The 24244-nt window shown below is 41.3% G+C and overlaps 1 protein-coding gene and 1 long non-coding RNA gene across 32 annotated transcripts in view; one reads left to right on the forward strand and one right to left on the reverse strand.

Annotated features, from left to right (window-relative positions):
• The window catches only part of LOC106028856 (uncharacterized), a 37888-nt gene extending 18214 nt beyond the window's left edge, over positions 1 to 19674 (reverse strand). The window contains exons 1-6 of one of the 31 annotated variants that reach the window (XR_010043950.1): positions 19028 to 19218; positions 8730 to 8809; positions 6406 to 6431; positions 5305 to 5359; positions 3485 to 3628; positions 152 to 235 (exon numbers count right to left, since the gene is read on the reverse strand). Coding sequence is in view for 4 of the 31 variants with exons in the window: in XM_063238588.1 (XP_063094658.1) it covers positions 2411 to 2845; positions 5305 to 5359; positions 6406 to 6431; positions 18723 to 18851 (645 nt within the window). In the remaining 27 variants the exon portion in view is untranslated. The other 30 variants (XR_010043953.1, XR_010043945.1, XR_010043947.1 and 27 more) reach the window with 30 other exon arrangements.
• A 131-nt stretch (positions 19675 to 19805) lies between these two features.
• On the forward strand, positions 19806 to 23810 carry LOC106028855 (uncharacterized). The gene is made up of 3 exons (XR_010043965.1): positions 19806 to 20247; positions 21070 to 21272; positions 21436 to 23810. It is a non-coding gene; the product is annotated as an uncharacterized LOC106028855 (long non-coding RNA).
• The last annotated feature ends 434 nt before the right edge of the window (positions 23811 to 24244 follow it).

The raw sequence follows: 24244 nt of genomic DNA on the forward strand, positions 1-24244 counted from the left end.
CAGGTCCCCATAAAGATTCTAAGGTTGCCAGTATTTTTTTTAATTTAATTTAGCTATTCCAGAATAGCCTTGAGAATCAAATGCTGGCCTTATATAGGGTATCAATTATGTATCATAAACGTATAAAGAAGATGAAGAAATCTTAACTTACTCCTTTTAACATGCTCAAAAGTGACATTTTTCCTCTGAACAGGATCTACTGCACAATCAACTTCTGTAGTAATCCAGAAGCAGACTAAATGGAAGAAAATAGATGTTAATATTTGAAAGATTAATAAAATTCCAAGCATCCTAATTTTTTGATGCAAGAAAGCAAAGACTACAAAAATTAAACATCTGAGAAATCTCAGTTCAAATACACTGAATCAAAGTACAGGACAGAAACTAGGTCTTCTAGATTTCTAGATCACATTCAAATAGCAAGTGATTCACATTAAAAGACACATACTTTCATTTAAAACCAAGAATTATTTTCCTCTTCTTATAATACTTAATAGAAACCTTAAGTGAATAGTTATCAAATTTCAGTATGAATTTTTTTTTTTTAAGACAGGGTATCACTATATTGCCCAGGCAGGAGTGCAGTGGCTATTCACAGGCGCAATCACACTACTGATCAGCACAGGAGTTTTGACCTGCTCCGTTTCCAACCTGGGCTGGTTCACCGCTCCTTAGGCAACCTGGTGATCCTCGACTCCTGGGAGGTCACCATATTGATGCCAAACTTAGTGCGGACACCCAACCTGCATAGCACACTGCAGCCCAGAACTCCTGGACTCAAGCAATCCTCCCCATCTCAGACTCCCGAGTAGCTGGGACTACAGGCACACGCCACCACACCCAGCTTCAGTTTGAATTAAAAAATTCCTTGAAAACTGTGTTAAAATGCAAATCTCTAAAACACTGTTACACACTAATGGATTGCAGAGTTGAAAGAGAGCCCAGGAGGTTGCATTGTTAATGAGCACCTTTAATTATTCTGACACACCTGGTTACAGATCTATATTGTGAAATAAACTGCCTTAGACACAGCATAAAAAACTGGCCCATTCATTTAATAAGACAAAAGAAAAGAATTATTTCACTTTTCAAGTATTCTTCAGTGTTGAGAGTGTCTAGTGCACTCTGAACCCCGGGAAGAGGCACACACACACCAAATCGGGACACGGGGGGTGCAGCGCGAGGAAAAGAAAGAGAGACACGGCAATTGCAACTGCACTGCACTGCACTGCACGCTGTGCTTTATTTTTAGGGTCTTATACAGTAAACCAGATCAATTCACAAAACACAGACGATTATCTTGAAAAAGCATTCTTTGTGACAAGCTTTGTGACAGACTACAATGTTTATCTGAACTATCTATGTTAAGCAAACAAGCAAAACCAGTTCTTCTAGCCCCACTAGCCCAGGAGGAACTCCATTAGCCTAAGAATGTTTTTGATTATATTTGTTCTTTAGTGTCACAATGGTGGTCGGCCACTTCCTCATGACTCTGCAAACAAAGCCAAGTCACACAGCATGGGTTGAGAGGGAGGGAACATTTTCCCCCACTGAGATCAGGCATTCCTGTCCCATCTCTGTCTCACATACTGGGGGCTATTGTTTACTGCAGGTCCCGAGGGGGCCAGGGCCTTCAAAGTGACTCCTCATCCCCCACACTTCAGTAATGACATTTTAAAGGAAGAGTTTGGTAAGATAAAATAATTAAGAGTCATTCTGAACAACCACTATAGGGCTTTTTAAAATTGCTCCTCAGACAACCCACTCAGAACCTCATCTGTCTCTCTACAACAAAAAATTTCTTTCTCTCAATAAATATTGCTACTCTTAACCTCCACTGTTCCTAAAATTCATTCTTAAATTTTGAAGAACAGGAACTTACAGTGACATATAGTAGGCTGGGAGTTTCACTCCCCTGTATCAAAAGGACATAGGGCTGTTTGAAAAAAATACAGTCATTTGGTGGACTTTTTGAAATAAAAAGATAGTTATTTGGTGGGGTTTATCATACATAGATCCAATTCATATTGTTAGGTCTGAGAGAAGGGGGAGGAGAGGAGAAGTCCGTGGGAGGAATGGAGCGGAGTGGACAGCCGTGAAAGTAGTGGGCAGCGGTGACTTTATTCCGGGAATGCAGGGAGGGGGCCCCCCGCCGCCGGCCCCGGGGCGCAGCATCTCTGCACCGAGCCCGGGGCCGGGCTGTGGTCTCTCCGGGAACACGGGGAATGGAGACTGGCGCGCTGGCCGGCGCTGGCCGCTGGAATCTGGCGAGCTCTCTCTCTCTGGCGAACTCTCTCTCTGGTGAACTCTCTCTCTGACACGTGGCGTGGGGGAATTTAAATAGCCTAAGCTTAGGGCAGCACCCTAAGGCCATTAGAGATGCATAGGTATCTCATTGGTGCACAGGTTCTTAAGGATGGGGATATAGGGTTACAATCAAGTCCATAGGGGGCGGGGGGGGGGAGTTTAGCTGCAGCCTTTTCTGGTTACAGTGTTCCATCTGGGCCAGCAACTCTTTCATATCCCGTCTTCTGGTTATTAGGAAAAGGGGCGAAGATCTCTCTCTGTAACTACTTCCTGCTGGCTGAGGGCGCTGTATTGGGGGTCTAGGGGAGTTCGACGGGATGAAGGTTGATGTCCAGGTAGACACTGATGCCAGGTGTTTTAGCCAGGACAACTTCACTGGTGAATGTATGTATGTCAGACTGGAAAAACAAAGAGACATAATGTCATTAGGAGAGATGGCACTATTATATTTAAGGACCCAGATGAGGTAGATAGGAAGGTGACTTTGGTTTTGAGATGGTATTTTATCAGGGTGACGTTGAGGTGGCAAGGCAGAATTCTGAAAAATAAACGTGGGATTAGGAGGAGTGAAGTTATGAGATGTGTTTACTCCCCCTATGAAAGCATAAAAGTTAAAAGGTAGGTAGGTAAGGCTTGACTCTGGTATATATGATGTTGGAGACTGTAAGCAATCGTGTTAGGGACTCCTGCTATAGAAATGATCATTAATAGAATGTGAGAAATTAAGAATCAAACTCGACAACAAAACATGACAACCTGTGAGTCATAAGGCAGAGATGAGCATCAAAAGGATGGTTAGATCTAGGGCCTGAGTGATGTGAAACCAGAATGGCAGTTTAAAAGGGAATAAAAGCATTTTATGATTTAGGACTGGGACCTGTATAAAAATGGGCCTGTTTGTAAATGGCATAGGTTGACCATCAATACCATGTCATAGAGATTGATTTAATATAGCAACCTGAATACTCAGGAAGAATCCTGTATATATGGCCTCTATGTCCACAAATATAGAGAATATCTTACCTGAGACTGTAGTGCGACTTGGAATCTGAGACGGACACTTTAAAGGGGGCTGTTGTTGTCCTGAACCCCCTCAGCCTCTAGCAGCGATTTTCTGTCGGTGACGAATCTGGCAATGTCGATATTTTTTTAAGGGCTATTACTTAGGATGACTTACCCACTCTCTGGTGGCTAGGACAGTCCAGTAGCCCTGGAGTAAGGTCTCAAAGAATGCCAGGATGGGGCGTCTTCTGCTGCATTTGAGCGTGGTCCATGGAGGGGGCAGGCAGCTCCACCTTGTGTAGGTTTACCTGTCTCAGAACTCCAAGTGTCACAAGTGTTAAAAATATGAAAAACCATATTAAGATCTCTATAAGGTTTGAAGGTCAAGTTTTGCCTTTTTGTTTGGGATTTGGACTATAGTAGACTTAAGTAAGTATGTAGGAATTTAATATCAGCATTTAAGATTATAAGGCAGGCAGGTTGGTAAAATTATCAGGTGGCCAGCAATAGTGAACAAATGGTAGAAAAACTGTAAGAAAAAAAAGGAAAAAAAAAAATAGCCTCTCTCGAGTGGAACTGAACTGTAAAAAAAGTTTGGGCAAGGCCGTGAGACTTTGGAAATGTGTAGTATTAAAGGCAGGTTGAAACACTGAGATCTGTGGCACGCGCCCAGCGCGTGTTTGGTTGTCGTGAGGCAGCAGTGGCAGCCTGTTGCCCGGTACCGCGGAGGGGCGGGCCGTGTAGAGTGGGCAGGGCGAACGCGGGATACCGTAAGCAGAGAACGGAGGCTTACTGTGACGCGCTAAGCGGCGCAGGGAAATGACGTGGTTTCGCTGCGACCGCGTAAGGGGGTGGGGCTTGGAGGCCCCGAGTGGTGATCCCAGTTGACGCCTGGCGCCAATGGGAGCTGTGGCTCACGTTCGGTCCCCCGGAGGGGCGGGGCGACGGCCAAGGCGGGCGACAGAGGGGGTGGCCGCGCCCCGGAGGGGCGGGGCGGGGTGGCGGCAGAGGCAGTCAGAGGCACGGCTTGCTTGCTGCGTGGAGCAGGGCGAGTAGTATGCTGTGGCCGCGGGAGAGGCACAGCGTGAAGTTAGGCGGGCTTTGTTGTGAAAAGCTCACGGGCCGCTCTAGACCCCGGCGCGCTGTGAAAGCGACGGCTTTTGGGCGGCTATGGCGGGCGGGGTATGGCGGCGCAGGGACGCTGCGGGACGCTGCCGCCGTGTGGCCGCGCGGGTGGTGAAACAGGAAATGGGCTGGGCTGGAGGCCAAAGCCACGAGGCCCACAGAATTGGAAAGCAATGTGAGAGCGAAAAGAAAGAAAAAAGGCTGTTTTTAAAATCAAAAGCAGTTTGATGTGAATCTCTGGTCTCATTGTCTGGTCTCATTGTCTGGTCTCATTTAACCTTGGCAGAACGGCGGAGCCCGGGTGCAGAGGAGCCGGGCGCGGGCGGAGGAGATCTATGGGAAGGGCCACACTCGCGCCCAGAGCCGCTGTGCCGGCGAAAGAAAGGGAGCTATAACGTGGTTGGAGGGGGGAGGGAGAGGCGCTGGGCGCAGAGGAGCCGGGCGCGGGCCCCCCCTGGGGTGACTAGGCCTCGCGGGCCACGCGGGAGGCCGTCCCATGACTGTGGGACCGGCGGCGCGGAGGAGGCGCGCAGCGGGGAGGGAGAGGAGCCGCGCTGGGAAAGAAAGCTGCTTTAAAAGTTTTGTAAAGGGCCCGGGCTCGCGCCCAGAGCCGCTGCGCCGGCGAAAGAAAGGGAGCTATAACGTGGTTAGAGGGGGGGGGAGGGAGAGGCGCCAGGCGCAGGCCCCCCCCCTGGGGTGTCTAGGCCTCTCGGGCCACGCGGGAGGCCGTCCCATGACTGTGGGACCGGCGGCGCCGAGGCTGTGCGCGGGAGCCGGAAGAAGGGCGCGCGGGTCGGGGACACAGGGAGGAAAGAGCGCACGCTGGGAAAGAAACAGCCTGTTTTAAAAGTTATCAGGGGAGTTACTCACCAGGGTTGTAGTGGATTTGTGACTGTAGAAGTGAAGAAGTTTGATCAGCAGGGGACTATAAAACAAAAGTGGAAAAATTATAGTCTCTCACCTGCCGCCGAGTCACAGGGCACCATCTGTTAGGTCTGAGAGAAGGGGGAGGATGGGATGAGGAGAGCGGAAAAAGTCTGTGGTAGGTCTCTGCACCCGGGGCCGGTGGTCTCTCCGGGAACACAGGGAGTGGAGACTGGCGTGCTGGCCGGCGCTGGCCGCTGGAATCCGGCGAGCTCTCTCTCTGGTGAACTCTCTCTCTGACACGTGGCGTGGGGGAATCTAAATAGCCTAAGCTTAGGGCAGCACCCTAAGGCCATTAGAGATGCATAGGTATCTCATTGGCGCACAGGTTCTTAAGGATGGGGATATAGGGTTACAATCAAGTCCATAGGGGGCGGGGGGGGGAGTTTAGCTGCAGCCTTTTCTGGTTACAGTGTTCCATCTGGGCCAGCAACTCTTTCACATATGATAAAGGTAACATGTAGGGAAGTGTAGGAGAGGATGGTAGATTTATATAGTTATAAGATTTGGTTAATTGGAAGCCAAATAATATTAATTTAAAGTAAACTTTTAAAATTTAAAATTTTAATACATTATCTAAAAACAGTGTTATGGGGCAAAAATGAAGGTTGCTTAGATAGAATAAAAATGTATCTAAATAATCCAAATAAAGGCAAAAGGAAAAATAAACAACAAAAAAATTGCTCCTCAGGTCCACGTTCTCAAGTAGAGCAGATACAAATGAGTAAAGAGTGATTTCTAGCCAGAGGTTTAGCTCAGTGGCATAAATGCCTGCATGGCAAACACCAGGCCATGAGTTCAATCCCTGGTACCAAAAAAAAAGGTGATTTTCTAATAACTTCATGAGACTAAATTGTTGCCACTAACATGCAGTGAAATTTAAAGGCAAAAAATAAGGCAAAAGAAATAAATCCTTACTGGCACTTGTCTTTAATCTCAACATTCTGGGAGACTGGGACAGCAGGATCTCAAGCTCAAGGGACCTGAACAAGTCAGTGAGACTCTGTCTCAAAATAAAAAACAGGAAAAAAAGGACTGTAGACATACCTGAATGCAGGTCTTGGGTTCAATCCCTGAGGCAAAAAGAGAAAACACCAATAACAAGAAATGCTTAACACATCAAGACCACACAAATGGGAGAATACATATATAAAACAGTAATTCCAGAATGGACACACAGTTTGAGCCTTTTAATAAAGTGTTTAAGGATCTTAGATAATTACAGAGAATGAACATATGGTAAAAACTGAGTGATAGCTGAGAAAGTAATTGGAACCACCTAAATCTAGTATTTATAATTGTATTTCAGAACTGCAAACTGAAAAGATACTGGATTCATTTGATTATTTTAAGAAAAATTCAATTTATGGACTTGTCTTTGAAACACAAGACTGCCTTCTATTGTTATTATAAAATCTTACATGATGCTAAAATTTGATCATCCCACATGTATCATTCTCTAAAACCCTAAAAAACTAACCACTAGGAATGAAAGGTCTTGCAATGCAATCCACCAGGAGGTCCTTACCAGACGCCACACACAAACATATTGCTCAGAATCCAAAAATCCTGTCTAAAAACAGGGCACTAGACATCATTTCTCACACTAATGGCAATATAACAGATGTTAAGAAATCTTAAAGGTTTTCTTCCATTTTCTAAGAATTTTCAGGAAGCATAAGAATTAAAGTAAGTCACACGAAATCATAGCATTTTCCTTTTCTAATCAACACGAATTAACAATTTGTTCATGTAAAATTATATCTGTATTCCTTCATCATTGATTTTTTTTAAGCAAATGTCTAGACTTGGTTTTGTCAGATTTTATTTAGGATTTTGATATTTATTAAGAAACTGACATACTGCATTCTTTTTTCTGCTAACAATGATCAGTTTTAGTAACAGCAGCAACTTTATAACCTAAGTAAGGAAAACTATAAGGTCTTGCCATGTAGCCAAAAGTAACCATAAACTCATGGACTAAAGTGATGATCTAACCTCAGCTTCCATAGAAGCCTGGAGGGCACATGCCATCATGCCCAGCTATCTTTTTACTAAACTTTTAGGGTTGGGACTGACTATAGGTTAGTGGTAAAGTGCTTGTTCAGCATGGTGTCTCACTATGTACCCCAAGCAGGCTTCAAACATTTGATTTTTCTGCTTCAGACTACCTAGCAGCTAGTCATAACTGCATGTACTGACTTATTTTAAAAAAATCTTTTAAAACAACAGGAAATTTATCATTCTAAAGAATCTAACTAGAAAATCATCTGAACACTCAGGAGGCGGAGATATAAGCTAGTTTAAGTCCACCCTGGCACTACTAAAAACAAACAAACATTACCTGAACTTTGAACTAAGGATATTTTCTTTAGATTATTATCCTTCAATTTACAGTTATCTTATCTGTTCGTGGGTCAATTTTGCTAACTTGCATCTAATTATTTCAACATACTTTTATTCTTTCACATGGCTGGGCCAAGCATTGGTGGCACATGCCTATAATCCCAGCACTGAGGAGGCTGAGCCAGGAGGATCACCGTGAGTTTGAGGCCAGCCTGGGTTACATAAGCAAGTTTAAGGCCAGCCTGCACTATACAGTGAGACCTTGTCTCAATCAAAACAAAACAAAACAAAACACCACACCAACACATGTAGTGTACATGCCCAGAATCCCATTTACTCAACAGACTGGAGCAAAAAGACAAAGTGTGAAGCCAGCATGAGCCACTTAACAAAATTCCATCTCAAAACTGGGTCAATCCTACAGCAGATGTGGCTTAACTTTAGGCTACAATTGGCAAAAAAAGTACATTGCAGTGAGGAGTAAATGTGAATGTGCATGTGTCTACGGGAACCTGTCTGGAAATTCCTGGATTGAGCACTGATGTCAGACACAAACAAGTTGCTTCAGTCATGAATCACACACACACCTGTAGTGTCATGCTTATTCACGGTAGTCTGTGATTTGCAGCTCACATACATTTACTACACAGTACTGTTGAAGAAACCTATCTGCTGTGAGTGCTGCTCACTGCTAACTTGTTTAAAGACAGAAATGGAGATTCTTCATGTTCCTATTTTTGGCAATCTGGGACTGGGGAATTTAGCTCAGTGGCTCAAGCACTTGCCTGTCACATTCCAGGTTGTAAATTCAATCCCCAGTACAAAAAAAAATCTATAGCTCTTATTGTACATTTTCCTGATTTAAAATAACATAGAACTATCTAAACTGATAAATTTCAAACACTCTTAAGTCCTACTGTCTATTGCAAACGGGTGGTCATAATCATTAGCATCATTAAAACAAATCTTAAAATGTTAAGTAACCTATTATATTTCTCAAAACAATTACAAGTGTTGCTTCATACCTGGCCAGTACCAAAGTTCTAAACAAATTCGCTGAAGGGTTCTTGGATGTTGTCAAAACAAGCAAGTGGAACGTAAAGACCTGGAGGGAAATTGCTAAAAGTAAATTTCTAGCTTTTCCATACCAAAAACATAAAAATCACATGAAGTATTAAGAATTCTTATCAACTATTAGAAAAGTCACAATATGAGTTTCATAACTTTTGGTCTGTGATATGACCTTACTCTCATAAAAATATCTGAAGTATCATTAATTTAATTACTTTAAAGGGCTGACCCAGCTCGCCTCCCTGGTAAGCAGCTGTGGCTCAGGCAAACTGCAGCCACCCCAGGGAGACAACCACCAGCACCTCCCAGGACCATGGTGTGGACCATGTTGGAACTTGGGTGCTAGGATACCAACCAACCGGCTCAGGCAAGCTGTGGCTGCCCCGGAGATAGAACCACCCAGCATCTCTTGATATTCGCACTATGTTGGAACTTAGGGTGCTAGGAAACCAAGCAACCAGCTCACCTCCCTGGCTAAGCAGTTATGAGCCACACAGGTGTGCGGGCTGAGAATTAAACATCCTATTCCACCACCTTCATTAGCAAATGGGAGCCAGAGGTGTGAGCATCTCTTGGGAGGTTGACCATATGCAATATAGCAAATAAAGGGAATTTCCTTCTATAATCTCTTTGAAGGCAAATATTGTTATCACTGTTTTGCTTTGTTCTGATTAGCTGTATTCAATATTCTGTTTTCATAAGTTTTACAATGTTCTGTATTTCGTTTGATTTTGTTATACCTGATTGAAAAAACAACTATTGTGAAGATAACGAGATATACTACTTTACTTATTACTGTTATCCCGGTAACCTGCGGTGAAGTTCTGTACCAATTTCACTGCACTGTCTCAATAGGCTTTGTTCTGACATATTTTACCACCTTCAAAATAATAAAAACTTTAAATATAAATAAAAGAGCTCTTCATGTTACTGTCACTTAACACATTACTTGTACATCTGATATATAGCTGCCAAAACTAAATTCCAATCAATACAGGTATAAAGTATATATGTTTAAGTTAAAATTACCTTTAGAACATAAAGAAATTGCTCTTCCTTAGAGACAATTTCAAAAGCCTCAGTGATTAAAAAAAAAAAAAAGCAAACTATAGCTATTGCTATCTTTCAAGTTTTCATAACCAGTGAGTACAAAAATAGTTCCCTCCAAAGCTGTGAGCATGAGTACAGTGATCCTTTCCAATTCCTCCTCTTAAGTAATTCGTCAACCCTTTCCTACTTCTTAGATGTTAGGGACTTGCTATGCAGCCAATAAATAGTAGCTATTGTTGATATGTATTAAGTTAAAATTACATACCGCAGATTAGAAGGGCAATATTAAAAATAATACTAAAAAGTTTATCCTATTGAACACAACACACAGCAAGCGCTTCAAGTTTTATATAGACAATAAAAAAGGACTGTCAATCTGAGTCCCCAGTCACAAAACCATTTTTCCCTTCACTCTTGTATTCTTTGATTCTTCATATTGCATAAAAGACCAAAGAAAAGAATTCGCAAATGAATTGTTTATGCAAGGTATAACTTCAAATCATCAACTATTCAAACCTATTCTTTTATTACTGGACTTTTATAAAATGTACTAATTTTAAAATCTGCTTTTCTATTAATATGACATAGATACTTTGATGAAGCACCAATATTCCTTACATATTATCCAAAAAGATATTCTGAAAGCTACACTGACAAGACTACAGTGTAACCTACTTATTATGTCAGGTTGTGAAAAGCTTCAAAAAAAATGTAGACATCTTGTACAAGGAACATTTCTTTATCAATGTATTATCACTGTAGTTAAAATAAGGACAACAAAAACACATTCTTCCCCAGTTGTGGTGGCATACTCCTGAAATCCCAGCACTCAGGAGGCTGAGGCAAGATCGCTTCAAGTTTGAAGCCAGCCTGAGCTACAAAGTGAGTTCAAGGCCAGCCCGAACTACACAATGAGACCCAGTCTAATAAAACAAACAAATAAATGAAACACCTTTCTCTAAATACGATATGGTATAGTGCTTTAGATGCCAGAACAGAGTATCAACAGTAATTCAAAAAAGTGATTTGAAGACAATTTTGCTGAAATCCAAACAGTTCACACTTAATTAAAAACACTGTTCCAAACCAGTAATGGTGGTGCACACCTTGTAATCCCAGCTCTGCTGGAAGACTGAGGCAGGAGGATCCAAAGTTAGAGGCCAGTTTGGACCACTCAGCAATTTAGTAAGATTCTGGTCTCAAAAAATAGAAACCAGTTAGGGACATAACTCAGTGCAAAGGTCCTGGATTCAATCCCCAGTTTCACAAATAAATATATATATATATATATATATATATATATATATATACACATACATATACATACATACACTATATATATAATATATACACATACATACTACATATATATCAATGCGAATTTTTTAATAAATAAATGTACCATGATTATGGAAGATGTCAAAATTAAGGGAAGGGGCAGAATATACAAAAATTCTTGACACTATCTTTGAAATTTTTCTGTAAATCTAACATTGTTTGAACATGAAAAATACCAGAAAAAAAGAGAAAACTTTAAGAACCTGGCCTATAGTAAATGCTAATAAATAATTTCTGTTTTTTATAATACTTAAATGGCATATTTATTAAAACCAAAAATATATAAACATATCATATTTATTTTTAAAGAAGGACTGTGCAGAGACATGAGATATGTGCAAGTGGGAAGAAACACTTTTGCCCCTGTAAAATCCAGGAAGTAGATTTTCTACCAGTTGGTCAATTTGTCCAATTTTTAATTCAGATAATGCAAGGTCCCTTAAATTAAGTGCAGGCTGTAAAAGATTAAGTTAACCAAACAGTACCAAAAAGTAACATTATTGAGACACTTGAAGAGTGTTTATGACCATTATCAAATTTTCAAATCTTAAGACTGATTTTTTAATACTTAAAATATAATTGATAAAAATATTAAGCTCCCAATCAACTGAAGAATCGATAAAAAAGATGCAGTCTTTTTATACAGTGGAGTATTACTCAGTCATAAAGAAGGACACAGGAGACTTTTTATAGGTAAATGGATACAATCTGAGACCACATTCATAAGTGAAATAAATCAGACTCACATTTGTAAACATCATATTGGATCCCTTGCATGAGAAGTCAAAAGAGTAAATAAGGTCTAAAATATACAATAGATACTGTGAAGTGGGAAGAAACTGTTCAAATGGAAAAAGGAAAAAGGATGGGGAAGAAAGGATGGGGGGGAAATGCAAGTCAGTTGTACCATTAAGATTCTCTTAGTTTATTAAAAAAGGAATGTAGGGCTGGGGATTTAGCTGAGTGGCTCAAGCGCTTGCCTAGTTAAGTGCAAGGTCATGAGTTCAATCCCAGTACCAAAAAAAAAAAAAAAAAAAAAAAAGGAATGTATGTGCTAATACTGACTGGAGAAATTTTATGCCCACCCATATCTTATACTCTGAGTAACTACTTTAAAGACAACAACATGTAATATATTAACTATTCTTATTCCATTATTTTACTACAAAATTGTGTAACTTTTTTCCTATAAAATAAAAATTACATATATTCTTAAATTCTAGTTTCACTGAGGTTAGTCATGTGAAGTTTAAAAAATGCTGAAAAATTCTATCCTTAATGGTATTCTTAAATAAGAAAATGACATTTCAGTATGAATGAGAAAAAATGTACCTTTTTATTCGAATCAGTATCATCATTGAACTAAGCATTATGATTCACAAAATGAGGTTGTGTTTTATAGTTTCCCCTTCTCATCATATAAAGTACTCTCATACAGTGCTAATCCATCAACAATCAGCCAAACATTTAAAATGACTGTGGATGCAGCTCAGAGGTAGAGCACTTGCCTAGTGTGGTATGATGAAAAAACAAGAGGGTTGGTGGGGGTGAAGGGGACGCAAAAAGAAAAGAAAGAATTAAAAGTTACTGTTTTTCATTGCTATACTACTGAGAACCCAGCGCTTCCCAGTGGGCTATGTTCCCTGCCCTTCTGTAATTTTTTGAGAGTCTCAAGCCTGAGGTTGTGAGTTCAATCCTGGTACCAGGAAGAAAAAAAAAAAAAAAAAAAAAAGAATGACAGGAGAAAGGGTCTCACTACATCTCTAAACTGCCCAGCTAAGCTTCAATTTGTGATTCTCCTGCCTCAGCCTCCCAGTTATCCCTGGGAGTGCCGGTATCACTGGTGTGGCACCACTGCTGCCACGAAGTTTTACTTTGTTATGTTTTATTGTTACCATTCTGGAGTGGATGTTTGGATAAGCAGTGCTTGATGAAAGCAAAGAAATCATCACATAGCAAAGAAAGTAAGATCAACTAGGGTGTTCAACAATATGAAAAGGTTTTGACATAACATGGTACTTTCCAAAGACAAATACAAGGACTAATGAGGTCCTAAAGGACATCAATCTGTGTTTCACACCATTAGTCTTATATTGCACCCAGGCTTCTAGTTACTTTTCAAGCACCAAAAATGCACTTTAACACCAACTCAGCAATTTCACTTGATAAAGAGTTAACAACGAAGGATGGAAACAATGGTATTGTTTCTGGCAATAACAACAAAAAAGAAATAATACCCAACATAAGACATACACAAAGTTTATACTACAAAGTCATTAAAACTACTAAAAATGTGCTGTGTGCAGTAGCACATGCCTGTAACTCCAGCTGCTTAGGAAGCTGAGGCAGGAGACAATTGCTGGTTTGAGGCAAGCCTAGGCAACACAGGCAGACCCCATCACAAAAGACGACGTCAATAAATAAAAATACAGAAAATACGTAGCATAAAAAATTTCATAGAGTTCTAAATGAACAAACAGGAATTCAACCTGTAAGGGCTAGGGGAGTAGTATAGTGGTAAAGCTCTTTCCTAGCACACTCCAGATCCTGGGTTCAAACCTCATGACACAAAAAACTTTAGAATTAACATATACAGTATAATTTAACTATCACAAAGTACAAAAAGATCAATAGAGATGAAAAATATAAAGTGTTAACAGCATTATCTCTGGAGAGCACAATCACAGGAATTTTATTTCACCTACACTATTATTTTCCAAAATTTCTAAAGTGAGCATAATTCTGTTGAATGTAGCAATTTTTTTTTGATACCACAGATGGAACTCATGACCTTGTGCTTGCCAGGTGGCCACTTATGCTACTAAACTAAATCCCAGGCTGCACACAGCAATTTTGACATATAACACTTCCTGATCTGCAGTCTCCTTCCAGTCCGTCACCCTAATACACAACAGGCAATGTTATCTTGAGAGATACAGCATATTCATTTAATTTTCGTTATTTAACTACTCTATTTTATTAGTAGTTGTATTTTGAGGATTTTGTTTTTTGAGACCAGGTCTCACTATGTAATCCAGGCTGGTGTCCCACTGGTGGCAATCTTCCTGCTTCAGCCTCCTGAGTGCTAGGATGGTAGGCATGCACCACCACACTCTGCACTTGGACTATAATTTGAGTGAAGGGTGTCAGAACAGCAGAGAGACAATAGATTTCCTATAGAAAAACAATGGTAAACAGGCAAATAGGGAAAAAAAAACCAGTGTAAAAATGACAACCTTTTCATCTAATCACAATTTTTTTTCCAAGCCTTAAAAAGTGCCTAGAACTCACTTTCTACTATTCCTCCAGTGTCCTTTGCCAGAACTCCTGACTTCAGAATTAAAAGCATCAGGTTAAAGAGGCTGTTCGGAACCTTGCCTCGCCGGTTCCAGGCCCTGTGTTTGATTCCAGTACCACCCCACACACATACACATTACATGTTAAAAACAACAAGCACTCATTTACTACTTTCAGGTTTATTATTCTTCATCTATGAATCAAAAGTATTATCATAAACATGTAGTCCTTGAACCCTGAACTCATTATGTAGCCCAAACTGGCCTCTAACTCGATATCCTCCTCGCCTCTACCTCCCAGGTGCTGGGATTACAGGCGTGCAGTAACACATCTGGCTCCTAGAAGCAATTTTTATTAATACTTTTTTTTGAGGGGGTGGTTTCAGAGACAGTGTCTCACTGTGTAGTGGAGGATGGCCTGGAGTTCACTAGGTAGCCCAAGCAGACCTCGAACTCATGGAGATCCTCCTGCCTCACCCTCCCTAGAGCTGGGATTACAGACATGCACCATCATGCCCAACCAATACTTTTTCTTCAATAGCTGGGGAAATATACCATTAGAAGAATGGCAAAATACGACACAGAGTGAAGTACTTCCCCAACATTAAAAAGTTAACCATAAACACTCTCTGAATTCTATGGTTTTCCTTCCCTATCACCATCTTGTTCTAAATCCCCACCATCTACGTGTGAATTTCTGCAATAGTTCCAAAGTCCCTGTTTCTGCCCTTATGTGGCTGTGTATATTCCTAGTGCAGGATTAAAGAAACCATATTTAAACCAATCTGTTCATATCACTCCTCTGCTCAAAACCCCACAACAGATTCTCTTCTACTTCTGGAAAAAGCCAGTTCTAATATATATGACTCATCACATCCTCCCTCCTTTCTTTGCTTATTATCTCCTTCTGCTCTGTTCCCTTCATTTTCTGTGCTCCAGCCTCACTGGCCTTCTTGCTCTTCCTGCAACACCAACAGGCTCCCCCAGGCCTCTGCACTGCCATTCAGAACACAACTTGCTCTCATTTTCCCTTCAGTTCAGGTTCTGAAGTCCCCTACCCACCCTAGTATTTCAACAATCTCCTAAAAGGGTATTTCCTGGGTATTTCCTACCCAGGTTCTCAGCTCTATTTATCTTAACACTTTTCAGTAATACTTTACATATTTAATTATCTGTACACTGGTACTAGCTGTCTGTCTGACATCATTAGTTATCTGACATTAACCACTTGGACTTAGCACTGAACCCACCCACAGGGTAAGAGCTTAGGTTCACAACACTGACCTCAGTTCAAATGTCAATGACGGGTCCCATGTCAACCATGTTTCTGACCAACTAGTTACAAATTGGGGATTCCCACAACTCTTCCCAGTTTAATTACTTGCTAGAATGGCTCACAGAACTCAGAAAAACACTTATGTTTATCAGTCTACAATACATAACAGAAATGAACGCAAATGAAAAGGTACATCAGGCAAACTATAAAGGGATCTCTGGTACAAGGTTCCTGCCTCCAGCCACTGGCCATCCCAGCTCCATCTCCTTGTGTAGGAATTTCTAATGGAAGCTGGGCATGATGGTGCACACATCTGTAATCACATCACTAGGAGGCTAAGGCAGGAGCATCATGCTACATTCAAGGTCAGCCTGGACTACATAGTGAGTTCAAGGTTAGCCTGAACTACACAGAGACTCTGTCGCAAACAAACAAAAATGGAAAAAGTTTCTAACACAGCTGAAACGCCAGCCTTGCTTTTCCTCCTCTCATGGTATGAGAATGGACAAACACCCTCTAATCACTTGGTCTTTTTGTCCCTTGTCCCATTCTGAGGCTATTTAAAGTTTAAGTCATCTCATTTGCTTCAACACTGATGTGATCAACAAGAGATCATGAATTAGGAGTAATTCAAGTACCTATAACAATTTTAGAAACTCTGTGCCAGGAAGACCACAGAGACTAAAACACGATTTATTTTACCAGTCACCAACTAGAAAGTAAATTCCAGGCAGCATAAAAATTTTTCTGTGGGGCTGGGGATTTAGCTCAGCGGCATAAGCGCCTGCCTTGCAAGTGAGTTCGATCCCTGGTACCGATAAAAACGAAAAAGACAAAAAAAAAAAAAAAAGAATTTTTCTGTATTTTATCACTTTTTCAATTTTACTCAATATTGCATCCCAGGAAAACAGACCAATATTTAATAATAATATTTGAATGCTACACAAATATCTCAGTAACTGAATAAGCTAAATGGGCTCTTACTAAAAACCATGTCTTGTAATGTTTGACTTATTTAATTCTTATAATAACCATAAAAATTAATCACTATTATACTTTTGCTCAAATTTAAATATATTAAGAAGACTTTAAGACCTTTTTTTAGATGTTTTGTTTTTTTGAGACAAGGTGTTGCTGTCCAGGCTGGCCTTGAACTCACTCTGTAGTTCAGGCTGGCCTCAAACTCCCAGCAATTCTGCTGCCTCAGCCTCTGAGTGTTAGGATTACAGGCATGTGCCATCACATCCTGCTTTTAAAATCTTTAAGAAGAGTTATCACCGAAAGATTCTCCCTTCTTGCTCTGGTACTCTTCTACCATGTTGTCAGACGTTGGCACCTTGGTAACAGACTTCCTAGCTTCCAAAACTGGGAAGCAATAAATTTCTGCACATTACCTAAATTGCTTAGGCTAAGGTATTCTGCTGCTGATACAGACTAAGATACTTCTCATTTAACAGAGGAAGACTGTAGGAATGCAGGTAAAATTAGTGGCATATCTAGGGTCACACAGCTGGCATAAGAAAGAATTCTAACCCAGGGAATAAAACTGAAAATTCCAGTTAAAAGGCACCTCATCACACAGGCCTTCTTCAACCCCTGATATACTGCTATATAAACAAAACAAACTATCAGATGATCTTTTTAAAATTATAAATACCTATGTTACTATAGAAGAGAAAAAGTATAAAATTTATGGTAAAATATGTGTCTTTGGGTAATGAAAGCCCAGTTAAGATTGCCAAGAGGACACAAACTCACTTTGCCATCGCTATCAATACCACAAAGCACTAACTCTCCACGCAGCTGAGAGAGAAAATTGGGCACTCTTGATGTGAACAGGCCATGTCACACTTTTTCTCAAACAAATGCCAAGACTCCTCAAGACACTATCATCTCAGTACACAGCACCTTCTCCTCTGTATGCTAGATGATCAAACCAGAAACATCTGTCTCTCATGAAACTGTCTCTTTTCATAATCATTGCCACGAAGAGTAGGGCAAGATTCCTTTCTTGGATTCTTGCAATACCATCCTTAATTAACAGTTCCACTCTTGCCCTCTCATATTCCACATGGGAAGAAGTCGGAGTGATCTAGTAAAAATTGAAAATCTTGCCTGTGATCCTAACTACTAGGGAGGCTGAGGCAGGAGGATCATTCAAGTCTGAGACTATTTGGGCTACACTGTAAGCTCAAGGCCAGCATGAACTGCACAGCAAGACCAGTTCTCCGTAACTAATGGGCTTAAAATGAAGCAGAAACGCAAACTCTCTTAAGGCTTCTTGCAAATCTAATGCCTGACACTGCTACCTTTAATCACTAATGTTCCAGCGAAATTAGTCTTTTTTGTTCCTCCAATCTATAAAACTCTTTGCTCCCCGAGGATTTTCTGACACCCTGCTCTAAGTCTAAGATAACTGCTCATTGTCACTTAGTTCTTACTCCTCTTTACTTCATTGAACTAAGTAATAAAAGATTCTACATTTGCTTTGTTCACCCACTACCCAACAAACACAACGTTTTCTATTATCCAGTCATTACTCTACTAGCATCACAGAGTTCTAAACAAAGAAACACAACCATACTCTTAAAGTTAAGGGTGTCAATTTAAACAACAAAACTTAAAGGGTTTCAAAAAATACCTGTCTGCTAATTGTGAGCACTTTCAAGAAAAAATGAAATCTATCAAAATGGTACCACCCAAAAAGACTTTTGAAGTGAATTAAGAACAAAGCATTGTCACAAGTGATTATTCTTGGAAAAGGGTAATAGAGCGCTCCCAAAAATCATTTTTCCCTGCTTTTTTTTTTTTTTTTTGCTTTACAAATGGAGATGAAGCTGAATCAAAATTCAAAATGCGGGAAGTTTACTAATCTTCATGTTATTTCAAACCAAAAAGAGAAAAACTTTTGGTAGTTATTCAAATTACAGAATATTCGGTTTAAAATTCTACTGAAAAGGAAAAGAGTCGGAAACAAAGAACATTACCTGCTCCCTCTGTAAACAAGGCACAGCCATAGCCCCAACCCCCACTCCGGAAATCGTGATTGGGACAATGCTCGACGGATTCTCGGGCAGAAATCTCACGCGATCAACCCGGTAGGCCACGGTCCCCATCACGCTTATATCACGCCTCCGCCCCCAAATGCTTCGTTGGCAGCTTTCAGGCCTCACTCTCAGCTCTATCCACTTTCACCCGCAGAACTCGCGTGGGATTATCACTTCCCTCTTCGGTTCGCTTCCGAAACACATTCTACGAAAGCAACTGGAAACCGGCCACGGGCCGGGCTCACCTGAGGCTGCACCGTACTCGACAGGGAAAACATGTCCTCCGGGCTTCAGCAACCCCTCTCGCCAGCCGAAACTGTCCTTCCGTCCTCGGCCCGGCAGGGAGGCGCTGTGCCCGTCCCTAAATCCTTTTTCTTCTTACCCAGCCCCTCTCCCTACCCAGCAACAAAAATGGCCGCCTCCCGCTATGGCTGCTACCACTGCAGGCTGCCCCGGAAGCCAACGCGCGGACGCAACATCACTTCCGGGGCACGGGCCAGCCGTGCGTCTGCAGGCGGCCCGGAGCTTTTGTGTTGGCAAGCAATGGGATCCCCAAGCCCCTCGGCTGTGTGTTTTCACTTTAAGGAAAGGGCTTCACCCTACTTCTCCTTTCTCAGACGTCCTCCAGCTTCCTTATCACATTCTCACCGTATTTCCTGGTCACAGCTGAGCCGCGAGCTAACAGCGTTTGGTTGCTACAATGTAGTGTACTCTTTTCCTCACGATAAATCGGAGGTTTCCCTGTAGGCCTTTGTCCGTTCACGTCAGGCGAATTCTATCCTGGAATATCACACTAGACTGGGTCAACGCGTCCTGCACGTCTAGCGTCTCCCTCTCCCGAGACTCGCACAGGGCGGCCAAGCTTTGGGGGACAGCCCAGCTGACGCGGGCGTCTCGCGGGGCGGGGCTGGCAGCCGCCGGGGAGGGGGAACTTCCGGCCGGACGGATCCCGCAGTCGCGCAGCAATCGCATCATACAACCCGTGATTCGGGTCTCGGGGTCCCAGCTGCCCCACTCTTCAACAACTGTCTGTGCCTCGTCCCTCATGACAAATGATGTCAGTGGGCCGTGGCGACCGCCCTCGAGAGGTCAGCGGCTTAGCCCGCACCTCGGCGCTCGCGGAATCGGCTGGCGCGGCTCTGGGGCGGCACGGGCGGGGCTGCCTTGGGTCGCGCGCGGCACCGCGGTGACGTCACTCTTGCGCGCGCAGTAGGCGTGGCCTAAATTTCAACGCAGTTGGCGGGAGCCGAGGCTGAGGGAGAGTCCAGGGCGCTGTCCTGCGATGGAGCCCTCCGCCGGGAGCAAGGAGTATACAGAAGGCACGGCGACCGGGGAGTGGATGAATACAATCCCGGTTCCAAGACCACCCTCCATTGAAGAATTCACCATAGTGAAGCCCATTAGTCGTGGTGCCTTCGGGAAAGTGTATCTGGGGCAGAAAGGCGACAAGTTGTACGCAGTCAAGGTAGGAAGTGTGGGAAGAGGCGAGAAAGGGAGTTAGGTCCTTCCGTCTTCTTTTCTGCCCCCTGATTTGGGGGCCGCAGGGCTTGCTGAAGCCTGCAGAGCCGACTGTTTGTTTTGGGCTGGCCGCAGCAGTCGGTGAGGTGTCTGGCCTCTGCCCTGCCTTTCTCTCCGTATCTTAGGAATCATCCACTGCCCAGGGAAAATAGCAACACCTGACCATATTCGCCCGGTCCAGTGTTAACGAAGGAGGAAACTGCGTGCAAAGGAACTTTTGAAGCCGCTGCTCTGATTCATGTCTAACCCACAGCAGAGTGATATTTCTGAATCCAAAAAGTTTTAAGTAGTTGGTGGTTGTCGCTTGCTTCGAAATACAGATTGCTGAAATTTTTCTATCACAGCAAAATGATTAGTTTGTCAGCACTGATTTCAAGTTTGACCTAACCAGGCGGGAACTTCATTATTTTCTGATAATTTCATTCCTAAAATTTTTAAACGTTAGTATTATCTATTCATTTCATGTATCTTCTGGACGCTTTTCACTAATTTGACCTTTACCAGGCTTAAGTTTAGGGTTTTCATTTAAGTTTGCAACACACGATTGCTGGTTACATTTAATTCTATCCATTTGCAATAAATCAGTATTTAAGCTGCTGTACAACCAATGATCTCATTAAACAAGCCTCCTTTTTCTCTTCACATTTTCTATTGTGAAATCTGGAATGTGCTTTTATTTAAAGAGCAGGCTGAAATATGTCCTATGTCAATCTTTTCATCTTTGCAGCAGTGTATTTGAAGCTGTCTGTCCACTCTTTGTGTTTTATAGCCAGGAGTGATGGCACATGCCTATAATTCAAGCACTTGGGAGGCTGAGGCAGAAGGATCCTTGTGAGTTCAAGACCAGCCTCAATTACAAAAGTGATCTTAAGGCCAACCTGAACTGCACACAGCAACACTGACTCAAGAAAAGACCCCCCCCCCAATGTGCTTTGTTACACAACTATACTATAATGCCCAAATACTCTATAAGTAAGCATATATTTATTTATTTATTTATTTATTTATTTATTGGTACCAGGGATCAAATTCATGACCCTCCTTGCACTTGCCAGGCAGGCACTTGTGCTGCTGAGCTAAATCCCTGGCCCAGTAAGCATATTTTTATTTCATGCTATTAAATTCTTTTTAATAGGTAATGGAATATCTTTTTGGTGGAGATGTCAAGTCTCTTCTTCATATATATGCTTATTTTGATGAAGAGATGGCTGTGAAGTATATTTCTGAAGTAGGGCTGGCTCTCAACTAACTTCATAGACATGAAATCATCCAGAGGTAAATCAAATTATGTGTTAAATGTTTGGATATCAAATATTTACTGTAACCATTTGCCCATATTTCCAGATTAAGGTTTAATAGTAACTTGTGTGAGTTTAGAAATTCTCTTACCTACTGTTTTGTCTCCCTGTGTTTGAAATTATGTTACTTTGAATATGAACATAATATTTCAGTGGAAAGATTTCAGTTCTTTTCCACTCTTTTGCCCTCATACAAAAGTTCCATACTGTATAGTCCTAGCTGATTTACACTACTTTGTTCTGTGTAAAGAAAGGTTAAGTTACTCTGCTCTGTTAAAGCTTAATCTTACATTAACAGAAAAGAAGATACACAATTTTGAACTGGCTTGTGGATTATTTTATGTAATGTGATTATTTTTCATGGAAAATATAACAATGTCACAGATAATCTAAAATTAAATCATTTAACATTTTGTGGATTCAGATGTACCAAAGAGCTTCTTTTGAAAGTTCTCCCATTGTTTGCAAAGCCACTAATAAATACATTTATTTTAGAGGAAATAAATAGAATTTGCCTCCTCTATAACTCTTTTTTTTTCTCAGCTATTTTAATATTAAAACTAGATTTTCAGCTGGGCGTGGTGGTGCATGCCTGAAATCCCAGCACTTGGGAGGCTGAGGCAGGAGGATTGTTGCAAGTTTGAGACCAGCCTGCGCCACAAAGTGAGTTCAAGGCCAGACTGAACTGCACTGTGAAACCCTGTCTCCAAAACAAAACACCTAGATTTTCACTAGGCACAGTGGTGCATGCCTGTAATCTGAGCACTCAGGAGGTGCAGGCAGGAGGTTTGCTGTGAGTTCAAAACCAGCCTGAACTACATAGCAAGAACTTGTTACAAAAAAAAACAAAAAAAAATTTAAAAAATAAAACTAGTCTTTTCTTTAGTTATCTATTTGCCTTTTGTTTTATGTACAGGGATTTGACATCAGGCAATATACTGATTTTTAATGAGGGTCATATTAAATTGACAAATTTTGGTCTTTCCAAAGTGACTTTGAATAGAGGTAAGAAAAATACCAAATATGTACCTTTTTAATGGTCCTGCAACAATGAACAGCAGCAAGAAAAAAAAAATTTTAGAGAATACATTTCACTAACTTACATTGTTATTTTTTTGTTTATACTAAATGAAATTCAATATTTATTTGTAGACTATATGTAAGTGCGTCATTTTTCCACTAAAAGTGTAAAATACTGTTTTACATGCTCAGTATTACATGTTTAGCATCCATGAGGCCTTGAGCTCGATCCCTAGCACAGATACTTAGGTAGATAATCAAAAATGGGAATGGCCACTATTAAATTTTCAGACTGTTGAAAATCCTTGGCTTTCAAGCAAGCACCTCCCCTTCCTGGTAAGCGGCGGCAGTGTGGCCCACTGCAGCGCTTCCAGGGGGAGAACCAGCAGTGTCCCCTGAGATCCACGCCATGTTGGAACTTAGGACTCTGGGAAGCCAAGCCAGCACCTCCCCTCCCTGGTAAGCGGAGGCAGGGTGGCAGACTGTAGCCCTTCCAGGGGGAGAACCAGCAGTGTCTCGTGAGATCCACGCCATGTTGGAACTTAGGACTCTGGGAAGCCAAGCCAGCACCTCCCCTCCCTGGTAAGCGGAGGCAGGGTGGCAGACTGCAGCCCTTCCAGGGGGAGAACCAGCAGTGTCTCCTGAGATCCACGCCATGCTGGAACTGAGGATGCTGTGAAAACAAATGACCATCCTGCCTCCCTGCTTAGCAATAGTGACCTACTGCTACATGGCCTAGAGTCAAATATCCCACTTCCCCTATCCTCCTGCTCCCCCCCCCCCGCCCATTAGCAAATGGGAACCAGAAATCTGAGCATCTCCTGGGAGGTTGACCATAGCAAATACTTCCGTTTACCATTTCTTTGAAGGCAAATATTTTTATTACTGTTTTGCTCTTTTCTGATTAATGGTACTGCTCTATTCAGTATTTTGTTTTGATAAGTTCTATAGTGTTCTATATTTCATCTCATTTTGATATACGTGATTGAAAGAACAACTATTATAAAGATAACAAAATATACTATGATACGTATTACTGTTATCCCGGTAACCTGCTGTGAAGTTCTGTACCAGTTTCACTGTACGATTCTTAGTTGGCTTTATTCTGACTTGTTCTGTTGTATACTTTCAAAATAAAATAAAATAAAATAAAATAAAAATAAAATAAAATCCTTGGCTTTTTAAAAAGAAACTTGTAATTTCTGTTCTTCTGAAGCAAAGCAACAGTAAAATTACTAAAATAAATATAATATGAAGATTCAATATCTAACAATTTATTCAAATATAAATGACTACCACTAAGACCTTAATAAAAGAGCAAAGATAAACAATTGATATATATGAATATATGGAAATATGGTCATTTTACTAGTAATAGTTAAAACAATGCAAATATAAAAATGAACCATTTTATAATAGTAAGCACAATCAAAAAGGAGTAATGATGATCCAATTAATGAAGCTACTTTTTAAAAAGCCAAATTGCTGTGCCCAAGTACACTGTAAATTAGTATAGTACTTTCTTTTTTTTTTTTTTTTTTTTTTTTTTTTTTTTTTTTAATATTTTATTTAAGGAGAAAAAAAAAGCAGAGAAAGGGTACAAGTTATACAGATTTGCAGAAAAAA

Source organism: Cavia porcellus, unplaced genomic scaffold, assembly GCF_034190915.1.
Source record: "Cavia porcellus strain 051 isolate PalLab524CR breed Dunkin Hartley unplaced genomic scaffold, mCavPor4.1 scaffold_27, whole genome shotgun sequence".
Taxonomy (NCBI): domain Eukaryota; kingdom Metazoa; phylum Chordata; class Mammalia; order Rodentia; family Caviidae; genus Cavia; species Cavia porcellus.